The 24,946-nt window shown below is 45.7% G+C and overlaps 1 protein-coding gene across 1 annotated transcript in view; it reads right to left on the reverse strand.

The window, feature by feature from the left end:
* The window catches only part of LOC147009143 (uncharacterized), an 86,154-nt gene that overhangs the window by 27,964 nt on the left and 33,244 nt on the right, over window positions 1-24,946 (reverse strand). Inside the window, exons 3-4 of the mRNA XM_085862858.1 lie at window positions 24,258-24,419; window positions 17,615-17,758 (exon numbers count right to left, since the gene is read on the reverse strand). Of these exons, the coding sequence (XP_085718984.1) occupies window positions 17,615-17,758; window positions 24,258-24,419 (306 nt within the window). The remainder of the gene's footprint in view (window positions 1-17,614; window positions 17,759-24,257; window positions 24,420-24,946) is intronic.

The following is a 24,946-nucleotide window of genomic DNA, read 5'->3' on the forward strand; positions in this document are numbered from 1 at the left end:
GCAAGGTGAATCGTGCAGAGTGTGGCAGTAGCAGTGTGTGTCGGCAGGGCAGAGCGAGTTGAGTCATCGGTGTGGCAGCGAGTTGGGTTCTGCAGTCGGCTGAGGAGAGTTGCGGGAAGAGGGAAAGGAGCTCGGGTCCGAGGCGAGAAGGACGGCGGTCGGCGACGAGGTCGCGGTGTGAGATCGCTCGTCGCGGGACCCAAGCCAGCCAGCCATTCTCCTCCCCCAGGGCAACAACAATGCCCCCTTTTCCCCATGCTGAGATAGTGCAAAAAGGGGGCCCCGTTCCCACCCCACTCCATACGTCGTGCCAACGAAATCCGCGAAGGAGCACGGAGTCGGGGCACAGCCACGCGGCCACATCTGCGGCTCGTCCGCCAACGCGTCACGAGGACGCGGGTAGGACCCCCCACCCGGTCTCGCGGACCTGGCCGCTCCTCCAGGTCACGCGCACATATTGGCCTCCAGGCCTGTCTGCCCCCTTGTCTATGAGGGTGGCTTCTTTCCTTTGCTTTTGAGTAAATGTGTGTTGGCGCTGTCTGTAAAGTAGAACTGTATAAGTGTTGCCGTGTGTACGCGTATTCGGTAGTAACTCTGCGTCGTCGTTGCTTTGGTTTGGGTTGCTATAGGTGCATTCTGACTGTTTGGCTGTATATGTGTGCTTTCCGTGTGTCGCGTAATCAATGTGCATTGTGTGAACTGTTTTCCCATTTCACTTCGTCTTTTCTTTATTGACCCTCCATCCTGCTTCACGTAAAGGGTTCGTAGTGGGCTTAATACGCCCGATAATTAATCGGAACCGTCCAGGTCGGCGATAACACCGCTCAGTTATCCCGATAGCACGGAACGGGCCGCCCAAGCGGCCCGTGTCCAGAGTCAACCTGCGGCGAGGTGCGATCCCCCGGTCGACCATTCACGCTGGTACTTAGGTAGATCGAATTTGGCGAGCGACCCTATCCTGCGCGGGTGGGCAATTGGCACGATGGTGATGAGGTTAAACCCCCACCCGTGACTTGCTCCCAGCGTTGGTCCGAGAGGGTCACGACTGAATTGTCCGTCCGGTGGGCGATGTGCCGCGATTTGAGTCACGTGGCCGTCTGCACGCCAGCGGGCGCGAATTCGCAACAATATATATTGTTACGAATCTACGCCCGCCCGGCATGCGAACGACCACTTTAGCCAATGGCAGCCGCCTGCCCACCGGACGAGCAATTCAGTCGTGACTTCCCGGAACAACGCCGAGAACCAGTCACGAGTGTGCCTTCAATGCACACCACGGCACAGTCCGTATTCTACCCGCGCGCGACAGGGTCAATCGCCGAATATCGATATACCTAAGTATTCGCGTGGGTAACCTTCAATCGCCGAATATCGATATACCTAAGTATTCGCATGGGTAACCTACCGAGGGACCATACCTCGGCGAAGGCCTGTTTGGACATGAACCGCTTAAGTGGTTCGTTCCGTTCTGGGATAACTGAGCGGGTATTATAGCCAGACCTCGCGGACCCGATTCTATTATCGGTATTCAAAACCAACTAGTATTCAGAAATGCAATACGGCGGTTCAATTTGGGGAAAAAAAGACACGACGAACGGGTTAACATTCACACAAGCACATTTATTTACTACACACGTATACAGGGATGCAGGTATATACAGGCAAGGAATTCAAAAACACGCATGCAGTTGCTTTACGAAGACTGCGGGACGGGACAAAGACACAAGCAAGGCGAAAACACTACAACCGACTATTGTTTTACCATGTACATTTACTTAACAACAGTTCTACTTGAGAGACTCGGCGCCACAACATTCACTCAAAAGAAAAGCAAAGAAAAGACCCCCTCACAAACAAGGGAGTCAGACTGGGCCCGTGGGCCTTTATAACGTGGGGCTTTGGTGACCGAAAGGGCCCCACGAGACCGTTGCAGGTTAACTGCACCCTCGTGGTGCCTTGATGGGGCGAGTCGCGATGTCCCGTCCCCACGGCAGCTAGCGGAGCCGCAGTTGAGCTCGGCCCTTGCCAAGCGGCAGGCAAGCTCTGTCCGGCTCTCCCCACACGCACGCGTAGGTTCGCGCGACACAGCAGGGTTGCGCCTCCAGCCCGCGTTTCCTTCGCGACGCCCAGACCTCCACCGACTGACCGCTCCAAGCTCCCAACTCGGACACGAACTCAGATCTCCACACAGCTCCGGCAAAAGCAGCACAGCTCCTTCCACGGCGTCCAGTGGCAGCAACAACACCAGCAACGACAAAGAAAGAGAGAGAGAGAGAGAGAGAGAGAGAGAGAGAGAGAGAGAGAGAGAGAGAGAGAGAGAGAGAGAGAGAGAGAGAGAGAGAGAGAGAGAGAGAGAGAGAGAGAGAGAGAGAGAGAGAGAGAGAGAGAGAGAGAGAGAGAGAGAGAGAGAGAGAGAGAGAACGCTCCGTGCGTACTTTTTATTACCCACGCTCCGCTCCACCGCTCTTGCCCCGCCCTCCTTCCAGAACATGCGGGAAAATTCTTGAAGGAAGCGTTTTCCCGCCAAATTATGGACGCGCGCCGCCTCGGTAGTTGTCTTTGTCCCTTGCAGGGTGATTGTGTGAAGCGGTTGGTCCAAAATAACGATAGTAAAGAACAACGGCTAACTCAAAGATCACAGCCCTGTCCACACGGATAAATCCCATTAAACAATGGTGGGGAACTCTAACTGAACACGGACTTAACGGCATAACTAACTAGGGACCTTTATGGTGTTCTGCGCATTTCCACAGCCGTGACAATATATGTATATATGTATATATATATATATATATATATATATATATATATATATATATATATATATATATATATATATATATATATATATATATATATATATATATATATATATATATATATATATATATATATATATATATATATATATATATATATAGTTACGGATTTTACAATCCGGTCTGAAGAATGCATCCACACATCCAGGTCCTCAGACAGTTATTTCCTTAAATGCATGTTCAGATTAGCCCCATCCCCATGTCTAATGGGATCTTAAATGTGATGCGTGGAGAAGGGTAAAGAATAGATCCCCTCTCTTATGGGAAGCTTTTTTCTTTACGACAGACACGTTCTCACACATTTCTTTCACGAGCTCTGAAGCCCACCCTCATTTTTCCGGAGCAACATGTGGGGCAGGGTGAGCTTGGGGCGGCCTGACCGGCGGAGACAGCCCGGAGATATAAAAACGAGCGAGAGGTACGTTCTGGGAGGGAAAAGCATGAGGAGGGAAAAGCATGAGGAGAGAAAAGCGTGAGGGGAGAAGAGAAAAGCGTGAGGGGAGAAGAGAAAAGCGTGAGGGGAGAAGAGAAAAGCGTGAGGGGAGAAGAGAAAAGCGTGAGGGGAGAAGAGAAAAGCGTGAGGGGAGAAGAGAAAAGCGTGAGGGGAGAAGAGAAAAGCGTGAGGGGAGAAGAGAAAAGCGTGAGGGGAGAAGAGAAAAGCGTGAGGGGAGAAGAGAAAAGCGTGAGGGGAGAAGAGAAAAGCGTGAGGGGAGAAGAGAAAAGCGTGAGGGGAGAAGAGAAAAGCGTGAGGGGAGAAGAGAAAAGCGTGAGGGGAGAAGAGAAAAGCGTGAGGGGAGAAGAGAAAAGCGTGAGGGGAGAAGAGAAAAGCGTGAGGGGAGAAGAGAAAAGCGTGAGGGGAGAAGAGAAAAGCGTGAGGGGAGAAGAGAAAAGCGTGAGGGGAGAAGAGAAAAGCGTGAGGGGAGAAGAGAAAAGCGTGAGGGGAGAAGAGAAAAGCGTGAGGGGAGAAGAGAAAAGCGTGAGGGGAGAAGAGAAAAGCGTGAGGGGAGAAGAGAAAAGCGTGAGGGGAGAAGAGAAAAGCGTGAGGGGAGAAGAGAAAAGCGTGAGGGGAGAAGAGAAAAGCGTGAGGGGAGAAGAGAAAAGCGTGAGCGGAGAAGAGAAAAGCGTGAGGGGAGAAGAGAAAAGCGTGAGGGGAGAAGAGAAAAGCGTGAGGGGAGAAGAGAAAAGCGTGAGGGGAGAAGAGAAAAGCGTGAGGGGAGAAGAGAAAAGCGTGAGGGGAGAAGAGAAAAGCATGAGGGGAGAAGAGAAAAGCGTGAGCGAAGAAAAGAAAAGCGTGAGCGAAGAAGAGAAAAGCGTGAGGGGAGAAGAGAAAAGCGTGAGGGGAGAAGAGAAAAGCGTGAGGGGAGAAGAGAAAAGCGTGAGGGGAGAAGAGAAAAGCGTGAGGGGAGAAGAGAAAAGCGTGAGGGGAGAAGAGAAAAGCGTGAGGGGAGAAGAGAAAAGCGTGAGGGGAGAAGAGAAAAGCGTGAGGGGAGAAGAGAAAAGCGTGAGGGGAGAAGAGAAAAGCGTGAGGGGAGAAGAGAAAAGCGTGAGGGGAGAAGAGAAAAGCGTGAGGGGAGAAGAGAAAAGCGTGAGCGAAGAAAAGAAAAGCGTGAGCGGAGAAGAGAAAAGCGTGAGGGGAGAAGAGAAAAGCGTGAGCGAAGAAGAGAAAAGCATGAGGGGAGAGGAGAAAAGCGTGAGGGGAGAAGAGAAAAGCGTGAGCGAAGAAGAGAAAGGCATGAGGGGAGAGGAGAAATGCATGAGGGGAGAGGAGAAAAGCATGAGGGGAGAGGAGAAAAGCATGAGGGGAGAAGAGAAAAGCGTGAGGGGAGAAGAGAAAAGCGTGAGGGGAGAAGAGAAAAGCGTGAGGGGAGAAGAGAAAAGCGTGAGGGGAGAAGAGAAAAGCGTGAGGGGAGAAGAGAAAAGCGTGAGGGGAGAAGAGAAAAGCGTGAGCGAAGAAGAGAAAAGCATGAGGGGAGAGGAGAAAAGCGTGAGGGGAGAAGAGAAAAGCGTGAGCGAAGAAGAGAAAAGCATGAGGGGAGAGGAGAAAAGCATGAGGGGAGAGGAGAAAAGCGTGAGGAGAGAAAAGCGTGAGGAGAGAAAAGCGTGAGGAGAGAAAAGCGTGAGAGAAAAGCGTGAGGAGAGAAAAGCGTGAGGAGAGAAAAGCGTGATGAGAGAAAAGCGTGAGAGAGAAGCGTGAGGAGAAAAAAAGAAAGAGGAAAAAGAAAAAGTGAAAGGGGAGAGGAAAATACACCCGTGCGGGAGTGACGGTCATCTCTGCGAGAAACAAGCATGAGTTCCTGTTACTCGGGTGTCGTGTTCTCGGGTCAGGAGGGATTTTTGGCCAACTTTGAAGTCACGTGACGTGAAAACGAAAGCGAATATCGAAAATCCGGCCCAACCAAATCTAGATATTGTCCCATAGATTCATATGCCACAATCAAATTCAAGATAACTTAAGAAATGTAGGAGATAGATTTTGAAAATCGTCATTTTGCAACTTCATGAAGCAGTTTTCGCAAAATTCAGTCACGTGACGTGTACGTATTCGAAGATATCGGTATTCTTTCGAATGGACATGAAAGACAAGGTCAGCTGCTATGCAATGACACCATTCACTAACTTTTACCATGCCCAGTAGAGAATATATAGCCTCCTGAAGGTAGGGCAGTTTTTGCAAAATTTGAAGTGACGTGACGCGAAAACGAAAGCGAAATTCGAAAATCCGTCCTGACCAAATTTAGATATTGTCCCATACATTCATATGCCACAATCAAATTCTAGATCGCTTAAGAAATGTAGGAGGAGATAGAATTTGAAAATCGTCATTTTCGCAACTTCAAAGGCCTCGTGACCTTGACCTTGACCTTCGGTGACCTTGAAAGTCATACTATCGTGTACGTCTCATCGACCTCTATCAGGATCACTAATGACCAGATATCCCGCTTCAACTTCATTCTGAACGGACGGACGGACGGACGGATCGAAGGACATCGCCACCCATATTATTAGGTCATGCTCGAAGAGATGACCTAAAAAAGCAAAGGGCGAGAGAAGCGAGCAAGAAGTGGGTGTCTGATCAGCACCGACGAAACAATTCGTCCTTCCTAATGCTTGTGCAAGCGAGCATGTGGCGCGCGTGTGGGTGTCTGACCAGCGCCAACAAGACAATTCGTCCTTCCCAGTGCTTGGACAAGCGAGCGTGTAGTGCGCGTGGTGTGGGTGTCTGACCAGAGCCAACGAGACAATTCTTCCTTCCCAGTGCTTGTGCAAGCGAGCGTGTGGTTCACGTGTGGGTGTCTGACCAGTGCCAACGAGACAATTTGTCCTTCCCAGTGCTTGGACAAGCGAGTGTGTAGTGCGCGTGGTGTGGGTATCTGACCAGCGCCAACAAGACGATTCGTCCTTCTCAGTGCTTCGGCAAGCGAGAATGTGGTGCGCGTGTGGGTGTGAGCAGCGCCGCCAACAAGTGAGGCACGGGTCGGTCACCAACACCAGGGTCTAAACCCATGACGGACGATCTCGGCGCCCTCCAGACTACGACTAGCATTCAAGCCTGCCCCGCGAGAGGGTGCATGGTAAAGCTGGGAGCTGGCGACGGACGTGACACGCACGCATGCATTTCAGGACGTTTTCACTTCACGGACGACTTTCTGGTGAGCGAGACGATTCTTCCCACCCCCCTCCCCCTGAATGATCCGTTGAGCAAGGCCCTGTCACACCTTGACGATTTAGCCAGCGTATGCCTGACGTATGCAAAATTTGGCTAAAACGCTGGCACACGTCGAATACGTTATGGGTAAGTTTGTATATGTTAAGAGCATGCCGGCATATGCCATAGTAAGCTGGCTTTTTTTCGTAGTACGCTGGCATACGTCGCAGTACGCCGAGGTGTTAGACAAATTTTCCGTGCTTGAAATTTTCCGATGTATGCCAGCGTATGACTCACACATTCCGCATAACGCTGGCCATAAATTGTAGGCAAGTTACGCGATCGTTGACACACGTCGACACACGTTACTTGTAAGTTACTCATAAGTCGAAACACGTCGAGGTAATGTTTAGTGTATCCAAAACTTATTTCTAACCAATGAGTAACGTGTTGTAGGCACGTTACGCGATCGTTGACACACGTCCACACACGTTACTTGTAAGTTACTCATAAGTCGAAACACGTCAAGGTAATCGTTAGCGTCAGTGTTCCAGATTCCCTGTTTTTTTTGTTTTTTTTTCTTCAGTATGACGGTGATGTTGACACTTCGATTTCTAGTGCGGTTATGATTTAAATCGTTGAGCGGCAGCCTATTAATTATATTATATTATAACCGCACTAGAAATCGAAGTGTAAACATCACCATCATACCGACGAAAAGAAAAAAAAAACCTGGGAGTCTGGAACACTGATGCTAACCATTACCTTGACGTGTTTCGACTTATGAGTAACGTACAATTAACGTGTGTGGACGTGTGTCAACGATCGCGTAACGTGCCTACAACTTATGCCAGCGTATGCAGAACGTGTCATACGTCGAGTACGTCGAGAAATTTTCAACATGCTGAAAATTTCTCGACGTATGATGACGTATGTCAGCGTACTACAACGTATGCCAGCGTACTACGACGTATGCCAGCGTGCTCTTAATGTATACAAAGCTTACCCATAACGTATTCGACGTGTGCTAGCTTGGTTCGGCAAATTTTTCATATGTCGGCATATGCTGGCTAAAACGTAAAGGTGTGACAGCGGCTTCACACTTCGATGTCTCGTTCGGTTATGATTTGAATCGTCGAGCCGCAGCCTAAGAATAGCCTACGCCACGTGATCATTGGCGATATGCTGCCGCGCGCTATGTATAAGTTAGACTATCATTGGGCATAGGTTGTGAACGCCGACAACACGCTCAGCATTCGTTGGTATGAGTTATCTACATGTGATTGAAACGTTCTGTGTACGTTACTAATACATTATGCATGCGTCCAACACATTATTATACGCCCAAAACATAAAAAAAACATCAATAGTTCAGCATACGCCAGCGTTTTACATACATTTTGAGACCTTGCCATACGCTGGCTAAAATGTCAAGATGTGACAGCCCCTGTACCCATGTCTGTGTTTAGCTGTAAGTAAGTCAACCCCCGATAAGCATCTGCTCTTTGTCTCTTTCCTGGCATTTTGTTTGATTTTGCTTTGAAATTCATTCTTTATTTACCTCAGCAAATAAAAAGTTCTTTTAAATTATTTATTTTACTATTAATAAATTATTTGTCGATTTCCAACCTGTCCGCGTTTGTCCTTTCCTTCCATTGGTCTAGCATTGTCCGAACTGAGATAGACTGGGAGGTAATTACCACAGATTTGACCAAAAATCGTCGGCACGCACCAGTGGTTAAAACGCTCGACGCCCTAATTAAAATCGAATCAAGATAACATTGGTGCTTTGCTGAGGGCGCGCTCCCCGCTCAGGTAACCACATGACCTCAAGTTAAATGGAATAATTAGATGGTGGACACTGGAACTCGTGGTTGACTGGGTGGCGTTCGTGGTTTTAAAACAACCCACCAGACCACACCATTAATTGTGAGCGGTGGCCCCAGGTCCGGCTCAACCAAGGACAACCGGGGATTAATCTCCGAGTGACAAGCTGGTGTCTCGGTACCCATGGCTGCAACAACTGGTGTCAGGAGTGGGATATTTTTTGAACCCCTTGATCAATAAATTGGTGTCAGGTCGTGGACCTGTGGTGCATTTTATGCACCTCGAAATTCAGAGCGGTTAATACGCTCGGCCGCCCTAATTAAAATTTAATTGAGATAACATTGGTGCTTTGCCGAGTGCTCAGGCGCTCCCCGCTCAGGTAACCACCTGACCTTTAGTTAAACGGTATAATTAGATGGTGGACATTGGAACTCGTGGTTGACTGGGTGGCGTTCGTGGTTTTAAAATCAACCCACCATACCACAACTTTAATTGTGAGCGGGGGGCCCCAGGTCCGGCTCTACCGAGGACAACCGGGGATTAATCCCCCTGAGTGACAAGCTGGTGTCTCGGTACCCGTGGCCGCAACATTATATATATATATATATATATATATATATATATATATATATATATATAAAATATGTTTATATATATATAAAATATGTTTATATATATATAAAATATGTATATATATATATATATGTATATATATGTATATATATGTATATATATGTATATATGTATATATATATATATATATATATATATATATATATATATATATATATATATATATATATATATATATATATATATATATATATATTTCCCCTTCCCCTGGTATTCCCATCAATGAAGCGATGGGGTGGGATTTGCTCGTATACTACGAGTACATTTAAATTTAAATTGGTTCGATGTTTGTGCTCTTCTATCACAAGGCAGAAGCTACACATGAAGCATTCCATAAATGACAGAAATAAAAACCTCAAAAACTGACTTCCTTTTCCTATCTTTGTGCTTTCACTGGGGGACATGAAAGAGTTAAAGGTACAATTCCCAACAAAAGAGATCAAAGTGTGCTTGAGACAAGTGCATGATCCACCACATGATAAGGGGATGAAAAACTTGTTGCCTCGATTATTCGCCACCATCAAGCATCAGCCAAATGGTCTTGAAAAGGAACGAAAGAAAAAGAAAGACTGACTCTTCCATGATTATTATAAAACATAGCAGGCTAGAAAAATAGAATTTGATGTGAACACGTCGATGGATATGCCTCTGCCAGCATTAGCTGTCAATCCACTGCCACATTTGATCTCAATTTAAGGTCACATGAGAGACAGCATAAAAGAAAAGAAAGATAAGTATTCTCAGAGACATCAGATGCTTTTAATTTGAGTTATGGTGTGCAAAATGACCTTCAAAGTGCACATGCCCAATGACCATGTGAACCCCAAATGTAATCAGTTTATCTTTGCATTCAAATCTGTACTTGGACCAACTTTAGGTCAGTGGTTCACAAGTTATTGCGGTTAAAATTAATTCATTTGAAGGGCACATGACTGAAGACCTTTGACTTGTTACAATCAAAGTGCAATCGGTTAAACTTTCAATTACAGTCCATACTTGTACCAAGTTTGGTAGAAATCCTTCAGTGGTTCACAAGTTATCATGGTAAGAAAAAGAACTAACAATAGACCAATGGATGCAAGTACAACCAGAAGACAAAAATAACTCTGGCTTTCAGATACAGAACAATAAAATTAAGATTGACAAAGACCTCACATTGGAATTGCAAAAATAAAATTAGATGGTATTCACAGAATAAAGTACGTACCCCACGCAGTCTTGAGGACTTGGTGGGAGGTAAATGTGACCAAATTATACTTTGAAAAGTATGCCATAGAGTATATTCATAAGCCTTCACAAAGTAGCTGTTATTGTCGTTCGAGTGTTTTTATAACTACCAAGGCTAATAATGACACCAGAATAGATTGCTGAAGTATAAAGCGGGAGATCGTTGAAACGCCAAATTGTACATTGTCATAGTTTTCTTCACTTATTTCCCAAGTTGAGCACAATAAATAAAAGGCTGAAGCGATTTTTGTCAGGTCAGGTTCGATCTGTGACCTGCTACAGGTACCATGTAAACCTGTACTAACCTGTTCCATGGTCGGGTTGTCGGCGACTAAACCGTCTCCCCCACCAGGTTTTCTGGTGAGGAGGGTGTTTGGATATGGACACCCAGCAGGATTAAAAACAAAACCTGTCAAAGGGCGGAGGAGCTCCTTGTGAGCCAACGGCCATCCATATCTAGTGCCCAACTGTGTCTGCGGACGTCCTCCTGCAGTTGGGTTACTTCTTATTAGGAGGTTGGTGGCAGGATTTGCACTCCAGCCACCGTAAAACGCTTCATTCCGCAAAACGCAAAAACGCAAAAAAATCTGAAAACCCACTCCGTGGGAGTACCTCCTGTGCAGCTTCCCTTCGCAGGGCAGCTCACCGGATGATGGGATTGGGGCAAAGCCTTCGGGACCCCCAATATTTGATAGAAGGGAAACCACGGGGTAACATCCCTGGGTCAGATTGCGGGAGAGTGTGTCGGAGTGGTGCTGAGGTGTCGTCCACCAGACGGCGGTCTCCTTGGGTTAACCTGAGGCGGTCCCTTCGGGTGGGTGCCTGGAATGTCCTATCCCTAAGAGAGGATGATCACCTGTCTCTGTTATCATCTGAGCTCAAGCGTTTGGACATCGGGATTGCAGCTCTCTCTGAGGTTCGGAGACCGGATTGCGGCGAGATAATGGTGGGTGGTTACACCTACTATTGGTCTGGTCGCTCTGATGGTTACCATACCCAAGGAGTTGCTGTAGCTGTGTCCAATAAGCTGACCCCAATGATAATTGAGGTAACACCGGTCAACGAGCGTATTATGAGATTAAGGATTCGTCACTCCTTAGGTGTCATTTCCCTGGTCTCTATTTATGCTCCGACTGAGGCGAGTGATCTTACCGTGAAGGATGCATTCTACGCCACACTCGAGTCTGTGGTTGATCAGTGCCCCAGAAGAGATACACTTCTAGTCTTGGGGGATTTCAATGCATCGACTGGAACTGATAGGGATGGTTATGAGGTGTGTGTTGGTCCCCATGGGTCAGGAACTATGAACCAGAATAGCACTAAGTTCCTTGACTTTGCAAGAAGTCATGGACTTAGGGTGGCTGGTTCATGGTTTCAGCGCCCGCAAGCTCATCGCTGGACTTGGTATTCCAACGCTGGCGGTGTGGCAAAGGAGATTGACCATGTCCTCATTGACGGTCGTTGGAGGATGATCCAGAACTGCAGGGTCTACCGGAGTGCTCAGTTCCTCAATACTGACCACAGGCTTGTTGTAGCAACTCTAAAGCTGCACCTTAAATCCTGGAGAATGGTACCATCCCAGCCTAGGCTGGATGTTGCCAAGCTCAGGGATGAGAGAGTAGCTGAGGAGTTTGCGAACAGGCTGAGTGGACACTTGGGGGTCTGGGTGCTTTGGGGGTCCTGAAGAGTTGTGGAGCACCTTCAAGACCACCGTCCTTGATGTTGCCGGTGGATGCCTTGGAGTTCACCGCAGGGCAAAGAAGAATTTTGTCTCTCAAGGGACACTGGATACCATTGACCAGAGTCGCAGGGCCAGGCTGAATGGCAGAGCTGAGCTGTTCAGGGAGCTGAGGCGTAAAACTGTACGTGCACTGAGGGTGGACAAGGAGGCCTATGTGCGAGGAATCTGTGAGGGGTAGAGCATCACCTGTGGACAGGTGATTCTCGTCCCGCTTACAGGGGAATTCGCGCATTACGTTCATCCAAGCCCATCCCTCGGAGCACTGCAGTTCGAGCAGAGAGTGGTAGGCTCTTGACAGAGGAGTCTGAAGTGAAGGCCCGCTGGGCCGGTTACTTTGAGCGGTTGTACCAGGCTGATCCCCCAGCTGTCGAGTTGGACGTCAAGGGTGTTACAATCCCTGTTGCTGACCCTCGAATCAACTGTGGTCCACCATCGCTTGTGGAAACACGGGCTGCGGTGAACCAGTTGAAACGGGGCAAAGCTCCAGGGATCTGTGGCATCCATGCTGAACTTCTCAAGGCTGGTGGAAATGCTGCACTCGCGTCGTTGCATGCAGTTTTGTGCTCTGCCTGGAACACAGGCATCATCCCAACTGACTGGAAGAGGGGCCTTGTTGTCCCTCTCTGGAAAGGGAAGGGTGATCGCCAAGACTGCAACAACTACCGAGGGGTGACGCTGCTCTCAGTGCCGGGCAAGGTCTTTGCTCGGATAATTCTTGATAGGGTTCGCCACCATCTGCTTGAGCACCAGCGTCCAGAGCAGTCAGGCTTTACACCAAAGAGGTCAACGATTGACCGTATCCTTGCTCTTCGTGTCCTCACTGAACGCAGACGAGAGTTTCGGCAGGGGCTGCTTGCAGCCTATGTTGATCTCTGTAAAGCGTTCGATTCAGTGAATCTGGATGTCCTCTGGAGGATTCTTGGTCTTCGTGGGGTGCCACCGAAACTGATCGATCTGATGTCTGAACTCTACTCTGGTACTGAGAGTGCTGGGAAGTGTGGTGGTACCGCCTCTGACTTATTTCCAGTTGTTACTGGAGTTCGTCAGGGATGTGTACTTGCCCCCACACTTTTCAGCACTTGTATGGACTGGATTTTTGGGAGGATGTCGGAGAGATCAAGTTGCGGTGCATCGTTTGGCAATGTCAAGATCTCGGACCTTGATTTTGCAGATGATGCAGTCATCTTTGCGGAGACTTTAGACATCCTCTTGGGGGCCCTCGAGGTGCTGAATGAGGAGTCGGAGCCGTTGGGATTACGGATTTCTTGGGTCAAAACAAAGATCCAGGCTTTCGGTGACATCTTGGATGCTGCTGTCCTGTCTGTGTCTGTTTGTGGTGAGGATGTTGAGGTCGTGGATAGATTCACTTACCTTGGCAGTGATATTCATGTCTCCGCAGGTTGTGAGCCGGAGGTCAATAGACGTCTGGGTCGGGCCTGGGGAGTCATGGATTCACTGGATCATGGGGTGTGGCGCTGCCGGTACCTGTGCGGGAGGACGAAAGTCCGAGTCTTCAGGTCCTTGGTACTTCCAGTCTTGCTCTATGGGTGCGAGACTTGGACTTTGACCAAGGATCTGAGACGGAGACTTAATTCCTTTGGTACCAGGTCTCTTCGGAGAATCCTTGGCTATCGCTGGTCGGATTTTGTGTCCAACGAGCGGTTGCTGAGAGAGACTCGGATGAGATTTGTTACCTGCATAGTCCCTGAGCGTCAGCTGCGGCTGTATGGACATGTGGCTCGTTTTCCTGACGCTGATCCTGCTCACCAGATTCTCTCAGCGAGGGAGTCTCATGAGTGGAGGAGGCCAGTGGGCCGACCACATGCCTCATGGTTGCAGCAGGTTGACCATCATCTCAAGGAGATGGGGATGGGCCTGGCATCTGCCTGGGGGATGGCCAGACGGAGGCCCCTGGAGTACCGGCGGAAAGTGGACGCAGCGACGCGCTGTTCTGGCACATGCTCCCATACCTGACCTGACCTGAAGCGATTACAGCAAGCAAAAAGTAAAGATGAAGTCATCAGGAGGAACCTGGACAAGACTTGGGTTTCATCTGCTTCGCCTTAACCCTCAAACCCACCCAGGCGCAGCCGAGTGAACCTTGTTAAAAAAAAAATAAAAATAAAAAACCAACTCGGATTAAAAAAAAAAAAAATCAAATAATTACGACTGCCAGATCATGTGTCCGATCAGGTTGAAATTTAAAAGCTATATTCCCCATCACTACTAGATCATAATTTTACAAGTTTTACATCGGTTGATACATCGGTTCAAGAAAGAATTTTTAAAATATTCCTCTTCAATCAAAAATGGCTGCCAAACCATGCAACCTATCAATGATTCATGAACACCCTGGTATCTCCAAGGCTTGCCGAACATGTGTGTGAAGTTTCCCCTCAATCTGTCTAGCTGTTCTGGAGAAAAGGATTTTCAAAGATTTTAGGGTAAATCCAATATGGCTGCCAAACCATGTGACCTATTGTTACGAATCTGGAAGCCATGAGCATTCAACATACAGGTCCTATAGCTCAGTTATTTTGATAAGTCAATGTGGATAGATAGATCCCTTTTCCCTTGTTTAATGGGTAATTGAATGTTCATGTGCTGCGAAGTTATTTTGATAGTCAGGGTTTTCTTTTATTTTTACACCACCAACATCAACGACAACAACGCCAGCATCACCCTCACCGTCACCTCACTCTGGCCGACACCATGGTGGGCGGAGTTCAAGGAGGAGCCTCGCGGCGGCCCTCGACCAATCAGCATGTTACGAGTGAGATGGCCGCCGCTCAGCCAATCAGAACCCGCGACGGTGAAAAAGGCGGTCCGCGTGACGTCACCACGCCCCGAGCCAATCGACGGACTTGCCGCTCGTTTTGGCCAATGACAGGGCGACGAGCGATTCTGCGCGCCAAAACCGTCCAGTGAGGGAGAGCGGGGAGGGCAGAGGCATCCCCTCCCCCTCCTGGAGAAGGGTGAATAAGGTTGCGGCGTGATCGGTCCGAGGAGAGAGTTTTTGAGATAGTTGATGACCATCGAGCAGGTAACTTTGTGGTCAATCTGACGGCCAAGTTGAACAAGTGTGGAGTTATCAGCCCTCACTTTGATGTTCAACTCAAAGACTTGGAGAAGTGGCAGAGAAACCTCCTGCCTTCTGGACAGTTTGGGATACAGAGGAGAGTTTTGGTTGCCGGGACGAGCGCTGAAGGGAGCTCTGGATTCCATCATCGCATCTCGATGCTGGCCTGGTTCGCCCATGTCAGCCGAACCACATGAGGTGGACAGGTCCATGTCCTTCTGGGTATGTGTGTGTGTCCGTCGGTGGGCCCATCTGTAAGTAGGAATTGTTTAAGTGCTCTTTGCTGTACATACTTGCATCTCTATAGTCGGATAACTCTGCTTCTTGCATGCCCCCCCCTTTCCCCGATTATAAATAAATACATTTGTTAAATGTATCAGCTAGTTTCTGTGTTTCTTCCATTGGCTTAGCATGGCGCGTTTTGGTGAATTGTAAAGGCTGTTGCTGCTGTAAATGTACATTTGGACCGACGGGACTTCGGCAACCATCCGCTCGGGTTGTGCACGGGTCGGGCACGCTAACGGCTCGACTCGTACGATTGCCATCGAGGGTGTGAATACTCGGTAACTCGCCATGTGGATCTCTAGGTATTTTGAAGATTGGCAAATAACCCTGTACCACGTGGTGAAATTATTGACGATTCACGGTCCGGTAGGGGACCCGTACCCTCGGAGTTTTCCGAAAGGTACGATCTAGATTCCGGGTGTTCGGTAGAGTCGACCCTACCGCCCCACCTAGCGGTCGTGCTCGCAACCGATATCCGGCTCAGCAACACTATGACATCATAGGTGGGGAACTTTTTGTTCCTCATGGAAAGGCGATTATATCTGTAAAATTTCACCTCGATCTGTTCAGCATTTCGGAGATTTTTGAAGGTTAAAAAATATATATAACAAATGGCTGCCACACATGACCTATGATGTCATAATTATCACTTAAACATTCTACTTGAGTAGTCGTACACATGGTGAAAATTCCGTGTCAATCCACCAAGCGGTTGCAGAGAAAAGGGAATAATGAAATGCAGACATGTATGTACAGGGTGGGCCAAAAGTCATTGAAGATTTTCTTTTTTTTAACAACTTTTTCATTTTAAATTAATTTTTCATTTTTGTTTGTTTGTTTTTTTTACAGATAAAGAATACCAGAGATTCATTATGAATAAATTTACCAATAACCAGCATGTGAAAATTGTTGAATTTTATTACTTCAGTGGGAAATCAATAATAATTCAAACTCAGAAAATTTTGCAATCATTTTAATGTTTGAGAACAACCATCAACCATAAGAAAATACGATTCGGAACTTGATTGCTCAGTTTGAGTCAAAGGGGTCTGTTCATGAATTCAAAAACATTTCCGAGGAAATTGCAACAATTGTTCAAGGAGTTTTGTCCTCAGTAATGGATCACGTTTTGGAAAGAGCAAGACGTTGTGAAGAACCCAATGGGGGCCATTTGCAGGACAATATTTTTCACAATGAATCTACCAAAAAATTAATTGTATGCATTAACCTCCTGTTTTGCAATTTATTTCATCAATTTTTATTTTAAAATAAAAAGTTATTAAAAAAAGAAAACCTTCAGTGACTTTTGGCCCACCCTGAATGTACGTACATTCTACGTACGTGCAGGACAGATTGCTTAACCCCGCTTTTCACTTCACGAGTGAAGCTAATTATACAAACTTGTACCAAGGTTGATTTAAATCCCTTCAGCTGTTCTCAAATGCATCTGATCAGGTTGAAATTTAAAACATATATATATATATATATATATATATATATATATATATATATATATATATATATATATATATATATTCCCCATGACGACTAAATAATAACTGTGAAGTTTAACATCTATTGACGAATCAGTTCAAGAGAAAAGATTTCAAAAAGATTTTTGTTCAATCCAGCATGGCTGCCAGACAATAATGAATTTAAGGTAATGAATTTAAAAGGGAATATAGGAGGAAAGAATGGGACTGAAAACACGAGGGGCATTTGTCTATAGGTGGGGAAAAAAGGGAAATAAATGAGTGAGGTGAGCACCATGCCTGGATTTTGGGAGTTTAACAAAAAGGGGGTTACTGGTGGACCATGTGTGCCACACTGAAACCTGGGAGGGACAGAACCAAGATGGCGCAGAGAGTGCAAGACCGTGTCATTCCTTGTCACACTCGTTGAAATATTATGCTATACAGTACTGTATTGTATATAGTTTTTGGCCCCATCTCTCAGTGGTTAAGAATCCTTATAAAGACTATAGAATCTGAAACCGGAGACAAAAATCGAGTGAATTCGCCCTTATCACACACCCAACCTGTCAACCAAATGTCAGCCGAATCTGTCCACAACTTTTAAAGATATCCTGCTCACCGACAGAGACAGACAGACAGACAGACATGGGTGAAAAAATAACCTCCGTTCACCTTCAGTGGTGGAGGTAACAGGGTACATAAAATGCGCTTGGTGATGTTCGCGCAACATATGTCTTCGTTACAAAAACAAGCTCGAATAGGAAGGAGCACACTGTATAAGCAGATCCATCCTTCGATAGGATGTGGAATTTAAGCATTTCATCGGTCACTGAATAAAACAAGTAGAAATGTGCTGTGTGTTCTATGCGCGGCTCTGCTTACCTTCAAGCAGTTGAAGAGCATTCTTCAGCTCTCTGGGAGGAGAATCACAAGGTTCTTGCTTTATACACACATTTCTCAAAGCATCCTGGGAACTCTGAGAGAAGTCACTTTGAAAATTTTCTGTCTTCACTGGATGTACTTTACCTGCAAAGAATGCGATCTCATGTAATTTCAGAAAAGAGGAAAACGACTTCAGGAAAAAATATTGAAATGAAATGGTCAAACCTCCAACACAATAAACAATAAAATAATCAAGACGTTTGGCATTTTTAATGTTATTCTGCATCAACTGCAAAATGCACTTTATTTCAAGTAACATTGAACAAAAAAAGAAAAGAAAAAAAGAATGAGCACACTGTGGTCACAACGTGGGACAACATCCGGGACCAGGCCAATTGTGAAATGCACATTTAAAGCAGTCTTAAAAGATGAACAGCATGGTTTGGAAACATGCATTTAATGCACAATAAAAAGATCATGTCGACATCTTTCATCCAAATCAACCTCCGCCACGGTTACATCAGAACGAGCCAATTCGTTACACAGTCACGGATTGTTCAACCCCAATATGGGGCTGTTCAAAAATGATGAAACGCTATTTTCTAGTAATACACGTAACGTAATGCTTGATTCACGTGCGTTATGATGTACTGTGAAATCTGACAGGCTTGATTAAGCCTTACTATCATGAGACAAAATGATTCGATTTTTCGGAGTCCCTCATCATGATTAACACTCGATCCAAACAAGTCCAATGGAAATCTGATGTAACAAACCCAGACAGTGTATCCTGCCGGACTAATGCGTTAGGCCCACCAGAAAATGTTAGTGTGGTCCAGCAGGTGTCCGACCAATGGGTGCATATTTCAAAAATCGAACAACAACAACAACAACAACAACAACAACAACAACAACAACAACGCAAAGCTTTTGTAGACCTGTGACATGTCGTAGGTAAAAAAATATATCAACAAGAAAAAGAGCAATCACAGATTGCAGACCCTCGCCAGGACTTGTTTTGTGTTGTGTATTTTGTGTGGCATATAATTGAGACTTTTTTTGTATACCTTGTCGAGGCTTGTATGAGAGCTAACACACAACGCACAGCAAGGGGGGCAGGAGACAAGCGTGGCGGGAGAGGGAAGGACAAAACAGTGGGGAACAGTAGCATTAGAAGATCTGTGGAAGAGAGAGGGATAAGGTGGGAACATGGGGAATACAAGATGGACATGACAGGGACTTTCAGGAAGGAAAGCAGGGAATTTGAAGGAGGTGGGCTTGCGTGGATTATCGGGGGTATAAAATATTGAGGATTTGGATGGGGGATGATAAGCGGTGGTGGTGAACAGCTGTTTTGCAGGCCTGGAGGGAAGAATGGGATTGAATAGAGTGAGGGAGTTTATTCCAAAGGTGGGAAAATAGAGGAATGAAAGAGTGAAGGTGAGCATTGATTCGTTATTTTGGTAGTTTTACCAGAAGGGGGTTGTTGGCGGACCTTGAGCACACTGCAGAAATGTGGTGGGGACATATCGCAGAGAGAGCGGGGGTGGGGGGGGGGTGGCGAGGCTGGAGAGGGGACGGTAGAAGACAGAAAGACCACAGACCAGCCTGCGATGAGAGAGTGAGAGGCCCAAAGACTCAGCCTCATCGCAGAAGATGCCAATTATCCGAAATGCCTTGGTTTCCACAACGTGAAGCCGAGAAAGGTGGGAGGCAGGAGCACCAGCTCCAAGGGGAGAGCAGTACTCCATCAGGCTGTGGACGAAAGCTTTGTAAGTGGTCAGGAGCTCAGGTGGGATAAGGAAGGACTTTGCACGACGGAGGATTCCCAGTCGGCGACTGGCTTTGGAGGCGAGGTTTGAAATGTGGCTTTCCCAGGAAAGGTCATGGCAGATAGTGAGACCCAGAAGCTTGAAAGAAAGGACTTCTTCCAGAGGATTGTTGAGAAAGTGGATGGAGGGGGTGGGAGGTGGGGGGTTCTAAACGGTCCTTTCGGAGAGACATAGTGAGAGTGTGAGATATTGTCGGATTGAAAGACATGTTCCATGTGTTGGACCAATTTGTGATTTTACCCAGATCTGCAGTGAGCGAAGAAGCTGCTGCTTGCCGGTCTGAGGGATGACAGATGGTACGGCAGAGGGTGGAGTCATCAGCAAAGAGCTAAAGAGGATTTTCCAGAGAGTCGGAGACTTCATTGATGAAAACCAGAAAAAGAACAGGGCCCAGAACGCTACCTTGAGGAACTCCAGCCTGGATAGGAAGAGAGGATGAAAGAACTCCATTTGGGGCCACACATTGACTGCGACAGGAGAGGAAGTCTGCGAGCCATGAGTGGAGATGGCCTTGGATACCATAGGAAGAGAGTTTGCTGAGCAGGGCAGGGTGCCAGACCGTGTCAAAAGCACGCGATATGTCAAGGGATACGGCTCTGATTTCATGTCCGGCATTGAGGACCTCCATCTATTGTTGGGAGAGCAGAAGCAGCATATCCAGGATAGAGTGACCTGGTCTGAAACCAAATCGAAGATCGGAAATCAAGCCATTGGAGAAGAGGAAGGATTTCATGTCTGAAGCGATGATGGATTCCATAACCTTGCTGATGATTGGGAGAAGGCTGATTGGTCTGTAGTTGCAGGGATCTGTTTTGCACCTTTTTTATGCAGGGCAGTAATGTTTGCTGATTTCCAAGCAGATGGCAGATGACCTTGAGCAAATGAGAGGGTGAATAGAACAGAGAAGGTGAGCAAGAGCAGAAGAGCGGGTCTTTAGGACACGTGTTCTGATGCCGTCTGGACCGGTTGCAGAATCTGAGTTGAGGTATGACAGCAAGCTCTCCACCTTATTAGGAGAAAAGGACACCGAGTCCAGGGACAGTTGGGTGCGACTGGATAAGGTGGGTAGAGAAAGTGATGGGTTTTGGACACAAGCTTTAGCTGCAAACACCAAGTTTAGGCATTCAGCCTTTTCACGTGTGGTATCAGCAATGCGGCCATTTGAGGTCAGGGAGGGGTTGGAGGGGGAACAAACACCAGAAACAGATTTGATTAGATGCCACCAGGATTTTGAGGAGGCAGAGAGGTTTGAAAGTTCGGAGCTGAGAAAGATGTCGTTTTCTGGCTTTCCTGAGGGTAGATACACACTTGTTCCACGCTTTATGGAAGGAACTGAGATTATCCTCAGTTAGGTTTGCTTTCCATGAGGCAAAGGCAAGTTGTTTCAGAACAACTGCCTCGCCACAAGCTTCAGTGAACCAAAGGCGGGAAGAAGGGTAGGACAACTGAAGACAAGAGAGGATAAATCTGTGCATTACGGAGAGCAAGTTTCTTTGAAAGAATTCCCAGGATGAGTTGATGTTGGAGAAAGTAGCGATAGGAGACCAGTCTATAAGTTTTATGGCTGCTTGGAAACCCTGCCAATCAGCTTGAGTGAAATGCCAGACTCGACGGCAGTGAGGTGGTTCTCTGATAATAGCCAGGGAGATGTCCACTTTGACAAGGATGTGGTCAGAAGAACCGATTGGAGCGGAGGAAGAGCGGCAGATAGTCAGGGAAATTTGTCAAAATCAGATCCAGAAGAGACGGAGTACCATTGGTTGAGATCGGAGTCGGGAAGTTGACCGATTGAGTCAGTCCCAATGAGTCGCAGAAAGCTTTTGCTGAAGTGCCATGACAGGTGAGAGAGGTACCCACACCTAGCCAACTGGCATGATGACAATTGAAGTCGCCACATATGAGGAAGAGAGAGTTTGGATGAGAAGATAGAAGTTGGTCCATGTTTTCAGAAAGTGAGGTGTAGATGGAGTCATCACTGTTTGGTGGACGGTACAGTACACATATAAACATCAGGTGGGACTGGAGGGGAAGCCGTAGCCAGAAGTATTCCTGGGGGTGTGGGGAGTGAGGGCAGTGCATGGAGAGTGAGGAATAGAGTCTTTGATGAAGAGAGCAACTCCTCCACCAGGACGAGGCTCAGGTCTGTCATAATGGACGAGGGAGTAACCAGGGAGAAATACTTAGGAGTCAGACACGTATTGGGGGAGGAAAGTTTCTTTTTGGCAGATTATGTCTGGTTTGTCAGTGGCAACCTGTATGGAAGGATCTGAGAGGTTTGAGTGAAGGCCCTGGATAGTTGAGGTCCACTCTGTTAATGAAGAGAGAGGGGAGGAGGTTTTGGGTGCAGGGGGTGGGAGGACAAGGGACACGGGGGTGGTTGTTGAAAGAGTGTGGGGGATTGCAGGATAGCTAGGGGAGGGGGCCAGATGAGGAGGAGAAAAGGCTCTGTGGTGCTGGGGGAGAGGGTGGACAATAGAGGGGGCAGAAGGCGGTTGAGGATTTGAGGAGGTGGAGTGAAGAGATGGAGGTGAGAGGGCAGTGGAAGGAGGCAGCTTTGTGGATGAGAGGGGGAGGCAACTTAGAGAAGGGTGAGTGAGGGGGGTGAATGGTGCGAGAAGGGAGTGATAAATGGGGTTTCTGGGATGCCCATTCAAATGAATGGGGAAAAGGGAAAAACTTTCTGACCCAAGCACCAAAAGCTCAAAGTCGGAGACTCATTTTCTTCCCACCTATCCCTTCCCTCCCATACAAGCAAATGTAAAATTGAGACTATGAAAGATTGAGACTTACTGATTAAAGCACTTCTTCCCTTTCATATTTTCATTCCACTCAAAGAGCAAACCAACGAATATTTGTCCATGTTCTACTTTTGGGAATAACTTAATTTTCTTATAACATTCATTTCCATAGTGTATATTCACAAATAATAACTTGGAACTTGGTTCTTGGTGTAAGTGTCTTGAGCAGAAATGAAATGATAAACTTCTCTTGATGCTCTTATTTGGCCACCTCCTGAGCCACATATCATTTTGAGATTGGAGTAAATTGTTTTTCCATTGTTCAATTGATCACCATCAAAGTTTTCAGTCCATTCAAGGATATTAATTTTTTTTCTTTACATTCTCCAACTTCTTTGTAATTAAATTTATCCGCTTATTTGTTTTTTATCTACTTTTACCCCAGTTATTTCTTCAATAAGACATATTTGATATTTCTCACATTCTTTGTTTCCCATTTAAATACCAAGGCTGATTACTTCTCCACTCTTTGGTTTGGTTATTGTTTGGTTCTATCATTTATAAATCAGTAAAAAGACGGCAGTAGCCCGTTAAAATTCCCAACCCAATATCTTAACACTTATACTTATAACCATGAGGGAGACAATTGATTCATTTCTCTAAAGTATATCTTTTATCATCAAAAGCTCCTAATGCTTTCTTATTTACCTCTTCTGTATATAACTTCTTACTGCATTCATTTTTCTGGACTCTTCCTTCTTTAAGGTTAAACAGTTGTAATAATGTTTAAAGTTTATTGTTTCCTTGATTATATTTTTCTTTGTTCCCTTTAGCTTATCACACCTTTAAATGTTATTATTATCAATATACGTAAAAGTATAACACTTTGATCTCAATCCTATAAATTCACTCATGACCTACCCACCCAATTCATCTTTAAACTTACCAATAACCTTTTTATTCTTTGATGAAAACAACACATCACCTGACTTATAGTTACTTGTATTATATATATCAATATTATCGATCATATCCTCATATACATCACTTGTCTTAATTTCTAATATAAAACTATCTGTATCCATATATAACAATGACACATTATCCTTATACTTTAATTTTAAATTATTATAGTAATAGTCATACATTAACGACTTTGACAAGTCAAGAATTGTTCCTATATAAATAGGTTTGTCCATTTCAATACTCTCTTTTTTCAAATGAATAGCACAAAAGTTCTCTGAAAACACCTCCGCTCGCTCAAAACTTGGTCTATTAATTAACTTTGAAGTTCATTTCCAAGATGTAGCAAGTGTTATGTTTTGTTGATTCCTAACATTTTCCATAGTCTCCAAATACAGCATTATACATGAATTTATAAAAGTCCTCAAAATCTTGGTCAGGTTCCTTGTGTCCATAATTTGACGTTCATTGGAATTTTTTGGAGAGTAGCTAACCCCAACATTTTTGGAAAGCTTAAACAATACGAAAACAGAAAATCCATGTTTCACATTTTTTTCAATGCATATAATGTGGTCAAATAGGTCGTTTTGGGGTAAAAACCCATTTTTTTTAATTTCAGCTCTGAAAATTCAAAATTAATCGCAAGCAAGCAACTGATGATGCATAATTGTTAACTAGACAGTTCTTTATATAGAATACATATATCTGTATTTTGAGCAATGGTTGCCATGGAAACTGCTATCATTTTGTCAAATTACCGTTTATTTCATGTATTGTTTTCAAATCTTGAAACAAGTAATGCATGAATATGGTGATCAGTGAAATGTACTTAATGTCAAATATGAGTTTGTAGCCAATTGGCATCACTGTCTCTAATGTCACTCATCATTGCCATCGTCATCATCACTATGCCACCATTACAAAAGAGATGCCACCGAAGTTGAGGGATGCTGGAAATATTGACACCACTTGGACAATAACCTGAACAGACAAATCTTGCTAAAGTTGTGTTTAGATCCTCTGACAGTTCAGCATCCTTACAGAGCATAGCAAAGGCATCTACCATGTTGTGATCGGCCTTCAAGTAGCACTGGAACCACTTTGCCTTACCATGTCGAGCGAACCGCCCAGTATTATCGGCACCTGTGAATGCGTGGAAGGCTGGCAATGCCTGGGCTCTCTCCTCACTTCGGGCCTTCCAGATTGGCTCGATTTTGACAATGCTAGATGCCATTGAGATAGACGTGTGTCTTGGCAGGAGATGATATTTTGCTATGGCAAGAACCAGAACATCCGTATCAGGTGAGAATATAGTCAGCTCATGAATGTCAAATCTATCATACGTGATACAGCCTATAAAACTCAGGCTGTGCCTATGTCTAGGGCCATATCAAGGGCACAAATAACATTCATTACCATAAAAAGCAAACAGATGAGAAAAACAACATCCTTATTTTCTTTGACTAATTTATTGACCTAAACTAATGTGATTTAAACGGAAGATGCGGGTAAATGCCGCAATGATAGAACTTTATTAGAATCCAAAATAAAAACCGCTACTAAGACGTAAAATTACCTGAATAAAATAAAAGCAGAGATGAGTGGGAAATCAACAATACGCGCTAACTACATGCCAGTAAACTAAATAGAAACTCCAAATAGACTCCCTCTGTAATTCCAACCCCCGGGCAAAAAGCTAACCAAATCCTATCCTATTACACAGCAGTTAATCTAATGGAACAAAATACGTCAGTGACTGATTACATTGATGGTGACTTTCTTTCCGGATAAATGAAAGC

The sequence above is a fragment of the Eptatretus burgeri genome, chromosome 17 (genome assembly GCF_056783735.1).
Source record: "Eptatretus burgeri isolate ZD-2024b chromosome 17, Ebu_testis_v1, whole genome shotgun sequence".
Lineage (NCBI taxonomy): Eukaryota > Metazoa > Chordata > Myxini > Myxiniformes > Myxinidae > Eptatretus > Eptatretus burgeri.